Source organism: Penaeus vannamei, chromosome 14, assembly GCF_042767895.1.
Source record: "Penaeus vannamei isolate JL-2024 chromosome 14, ASM4276789v1, whole genome shotgun sequence".
NCBI lineage: Eukaryota > Metazoa > Arthropoda > Malacostraca > Decapoda > Penaeidae > Penaeus > Penaeus vannamei.
In genome coordinates this window covers 23,419,799-23,424,363 of record NC_091562.1, presented here as the reverse complement: position 1 = coordinate 23,424,363, position 4,565 = coordinate 23,419,799, and the positions used below count along the sequence as shown (strand labels likewise).

Genomic DNA, 4,565 nt, shown 5'->3' with positions numbered 1-4,565 from the left:
GGAAGACTTTTACTTCTCGCAAACCTGAATTTTATGACTACAAAGGCCATTTTAGCATTATTATGATGGCATTAGTTGATGCTGATTATAAATTTATGTACCTATATGTTGGTGCAAGTGGTCGCGCAAATGAGTGTGGGAGAGATGTAAGTTGAAGGAGGCTTTAGATAGAAATATTCTGAAAATTGCTTCCTCTACTACACTCCCAAATTCAGACAAACAAGCTTTCTTTGCCATTGTGGGAGATGAGGCTTTCCCATTAATGAAGCCATTTCCTGGGAGAGATCTCAATGATGAAAAGACAATTTACAATTATTGTCTTTCCCGAGCCAGGCGCACCTCAGAAAATGCTTTTGGGATCCCGGCAGCGAGGTTTCAAATATTTAAACGCCCTATTTGCACAACACCAAGTAATGTGAAGGACATTGTTTTTGCCTCATCTGTTCTCCATAATTACTTTAGGGCTCACTCAAGAAAAACTTACTCGCCCCCTGAGCTTATTGATAGAGAGGATGTCGCAAGGGGTTAACTATGCCTTGGTGAGTGGTACCAGGCTCTCCAAGGTGGGCTGGGAAGACTTCTAGTTGTTGGACGTGGACACAGCTACGATACCCGAGCAGCTCGTGAAACTTTCCTGTCCTACTTCAACAATGAGGGCAAAGCTAGTTGTCAAAATACAATAGCTCTCCTCTGTCTACAGTACTTATTTCATAGATTCAATTTAGCTGTCATTTTTTTTCAGTTGTTACCATGTTGATCCATATGTTATTATAGTCACTATGTAGTCACCATATATTTTGTATGTTTTTTTTATTGTCTTTGAATATGATGCAGCATAGTTGTGAATCTTGGAAAATCTAAAGAAAAAACATATATACATATAATTAGGTTTATTCCATAGACGAGAAAACATGCATGTTGGAAAATAATTTGTCATGTATAAAAATATTCCCGGAGCAAAGCATAACATATAGAAACCAATATAATGATATTTATATGATAAGCATTATTAAACTAGAAAATTAATGCATATATTGTAAAGCATAAAAACTAGTATTAGACTACTGCATTACAAGCTATTTTGTATAGTAATTCAACATATCACAAATTGATCACATAGTAAAAAGGATGGGTTACAGAACCAAGAAATACCTGGGAAGCTGTACACCACCACAGTAACATAAATCATCTTTACCACTTTACAATTTAACACCATACTTTTCAACCATTTCAGCTATCACAAAATTCAATTTGTTTTCCACTATTACCCTCACATCAGGATCAAATCCTCTCAGCCAACGCTCTATGCTTTTTCCAAACCGGGAACAAAAATCGTTCTCGGTGTCTTAGTTTAACGCATTTATTAAAACTTTAACTGCCTCTAGACACTGCTCATTAAGAGGATCAGCAGTCTTCCTTCTCTTTGCCTTTGGCTGAAAAGGAGTACTCGCCGGTGTCTGTTGAGGCTCTGGTGAGGGTGAAGATGGTGGGGGTGATGACCAAAACAACCCAGATGTGCATGGTGTTGGGGCGGGTCTAGAGAACTTGTAGAAAATACAACAGTGGGTTCCGGCTCCAAGATCCTCTGAACTTGAAAAGTTTTCCTTCACTGCTGAGGAGCATCTTTGAGGCTAAAAAGGCAAACAGAAAATGTATATAAGTACAATGGTATAAAATAAAGTAATTGATATACTGAAATTTACATATTTAATAGTAATATAATCTAAAAAAAATATTAATGGTTATATATCATGAGCATTATCATTGGCATTTTTTTTTTTTTTTTACATTAAACCATTTTCCTAAATTTATATTCTATAAAATTCTAATTTTATATATAAACATATATTTATATAAAAGAATGTGAGAGAGACAGAGAAAGGAGTGCGAGTGCGTGTGTTTACTAGTTTAAGAAACTGCACATAAAAGATAAAACAACCGTAGTAATATTGAGAAAATAAGTATGAACCTCACCTCAGTATAAAGGATCTGGCTTGACTGTGTGGAGTAAATGTTCATCGTATCCTTGACGAAGGACATGGCATCAAATAACTATCATTTTGATTGACAATCTCCAGCTGATCCACTAGATGCAACCCGAGTTTTCCTATACTCTTTCAGGAAGTAGGTTCTCATGCTGTTGTATTTTGCCCTCACCTCATCTGGAAAAAAATACAATAAGTTGAAAACAAGAAATAAGAAAATAAGTTTTCAGCATATCATGAGTAACACAAAAGTACAATACATTTATGAGGCTTTAAGCAAGTCAAATGATCACCCTAGGGTGTTTCATTTGGACAGGCTGAGGGAGGGGGAGTGTGCCCGCAGGTTTGCTGAGGCAATCTCTGATCGTTTCGCAGTGCTTGGCAGTCTGACAGACCCTGTTCTTCTGTGGGATACCTTTAAGCGTGAAACGCTTGATACAGCTCAAGATACGATTGGTGTACGCCCGAGAGCAGTACAGAATTCCATCTCGCGGGAGACACTGGAAGCCACTGATGCATGTCGTGCGGCTCGTCTGACAGGGGATCGGGAATTGCACCGTTCTCATGTGCGCAGAACTCGGTCCCTGTTAAGAAGGGACAAGGAACAGTTTATTCGGAGTCTTGCAGAGGAGGTAGAAGGCCATTTCTTAGTAAATGACCTTCGTCCTGCATACCAAGCCCTGAGAAAGCTGAACTCCAAGCCCTCTTCACAGGTGACAGCAGTTCGCTCAGTAAGTGGTCAGATCGTTTCAGATCCTGTTGCGGTGCGGGGACGTTGGGCTGAGTATTTTGAGCAGCTGTACCAGGTTGACCCACCAACAGTTAACTTGGATGCGGGTAGTGTCGAGATCCCGCTGCCGAATCCACCTATCAGTGAGGACCCTCCCTCCCTAACTGAAGTTAGGGGGGCGATTTCCAAGCTGAAGAGTGGTAAAGCAGCTGGTATCTGCGGCATACCAGCTGAACTGTTAAAGGCTGGTGGTGAACCTATGGCACGGGGGTTACATGCTGTCCTGGCTGCCATCTGGCAGTCCGGCTCCATTCCTCCTGACCTGTTGAGGGGTGTGGTCATCCCTCTCTGGAAGGGGAAGGGGGACCGTTGGGACTGCAGCAATCACCGAGGCATTACACTGCTCAGTGTACCAGGCAAGGTTCTTGCCCACATCCTTCTGAGACGTATCAGAGACCATCTACTGAGGCACCAGAGACTGGAGCAATCCGGATTCAATCCTGGTAAGTCCACAATAGACCGTATCCTCACGCTTCGAGTCATTGTAGAGCGCCGTCGTGAGTTCGGGCGTGGGCTGCTTGCAGCCTACATCGACCTCAAGAAGGCGTTCGATACGGTGCATCGGGAGTCACTTTGGGAGATCCTGAGGCTGAGAGGAATACCAACAAGGATTATTGGACTAATAGCAAGCCTGTATACTGGTACTGAAAGTGCTGTAAAGTGTGGTGGGGGCCTGTCGAGCTTCTTTCCTGTTAGTTCAGGAGTGAGGCAAGGCTGTGTCCTTGCACCAACTCTTTTCAACACTTGCATGGACTGGATACTGGGCAGAGCTACTGTTCAAAGTCATTGTGGGGCAACGCTGGGCAATATCAAGGTTACAGACCTTGACTTTGCTGATGACGTTGCCATTCTATCTGAGTCTTTGGAAACCCTAGTGGCGGCTCTCGATGCATTTAGCAATGAAGCGAAGCCCCTGGGTCTAGAGGTCTCCTGGACCAAGACCAAGGTCCAGGAATTTGGGGACTTGTTAGGAGAACCTGTTCAGTCGGTACGTGCTTGCGGCGAGGACATTGAAGTCACAGAGAGCTTTACATACCTTGGTAGTGTAGTTCATAACTCTGGGCTGTCAGACCATGAAGTCAGCAGACGGATTGGCCTGGCAGCAGGGGTCATGAACTCTCTCAACAAGAGTATTTGGAGATGTCGGTACCTGTGCAGAAGGACCAAGCTACGGGTTTTCAAGGCCCTGATAATGCCAGTTTTGCTATACGGTAGCGAAACCTGGACATTGTCCTGTGCCTTGGAGGCTCGTCTTGAAGCCTTTTGTAATAGGTCCTTGCGCCAGATCATGGGGTACTGTTGGCGGGACCATGTGTCCAACCAACGGTTGCACCGTGAGACTGGCACAAGCCCTGTTATCTGCACAATCCGTGATCGCCAACTCAGGCTATACGGCCACCTGGCTCGCTTTCCTCAGGATGATCCTGCCCATCAGGTCGTCTCTATTCGAGACAACCCTGGATGGAGGAGGCCTGTGGGACGACCGAGGAAGTCATGGCTTGGGCAGATCGACCAAACCTGCCATGAAGAACTAGAGATGGGCCGAGTCCCTGCCTGGCGTCTAGCCATGAGGGATCCTCGTAGGTGGAAGCGAAGGGTGGATGCGGCTATGCGCCCCCGTCGGCGTCAGCCCCCATGATGATGATGATGAAGCAAGTTACAAACTGTCCCATTTTTAGACTGCTGATTTTATATTTGTGTGGAATTTCAAAGTTACATCTTGCATTTTCCATGATTTGAAAGCAATATGTTTTTTCATCACAAATCAGAAATTGCGGAGAAAAACACTT

The 4,565-nt window shown here is 43.9% G+C and overlaps 1 protein-coding gene across 1 annotated transcript; it reads right to left on the bottom strand.

The window, feature by feature from the left end:
- Nucleotides 1–923: 923 nt before the first annotated feature.
- Nucleotides 924–2,678, bottom strand: LOC138864062 (uncharacterized). Its single transcript, XM_070130089.1, has 2 exons — nucleotides 1,975–2,678; nucleotides 924–1,631 (listed from the first exon to the last, which is right to left on the bottom strand). Exons 1-2 carry the CDS (start codon nucleotides 2,038–2,040, stop codon nucleotides 1,347–1,349), a joined length of 351 nt encoding a protein of 116 aa, XP_069986190.1. The 5' UTR covers nucleotides 2,041–2,678; the 3' UTR covers nucleotides 924–1,346.
- Between the last annotated feature and the right edge of the window lie 1,887 nt (nucleotides 2,679–4,565).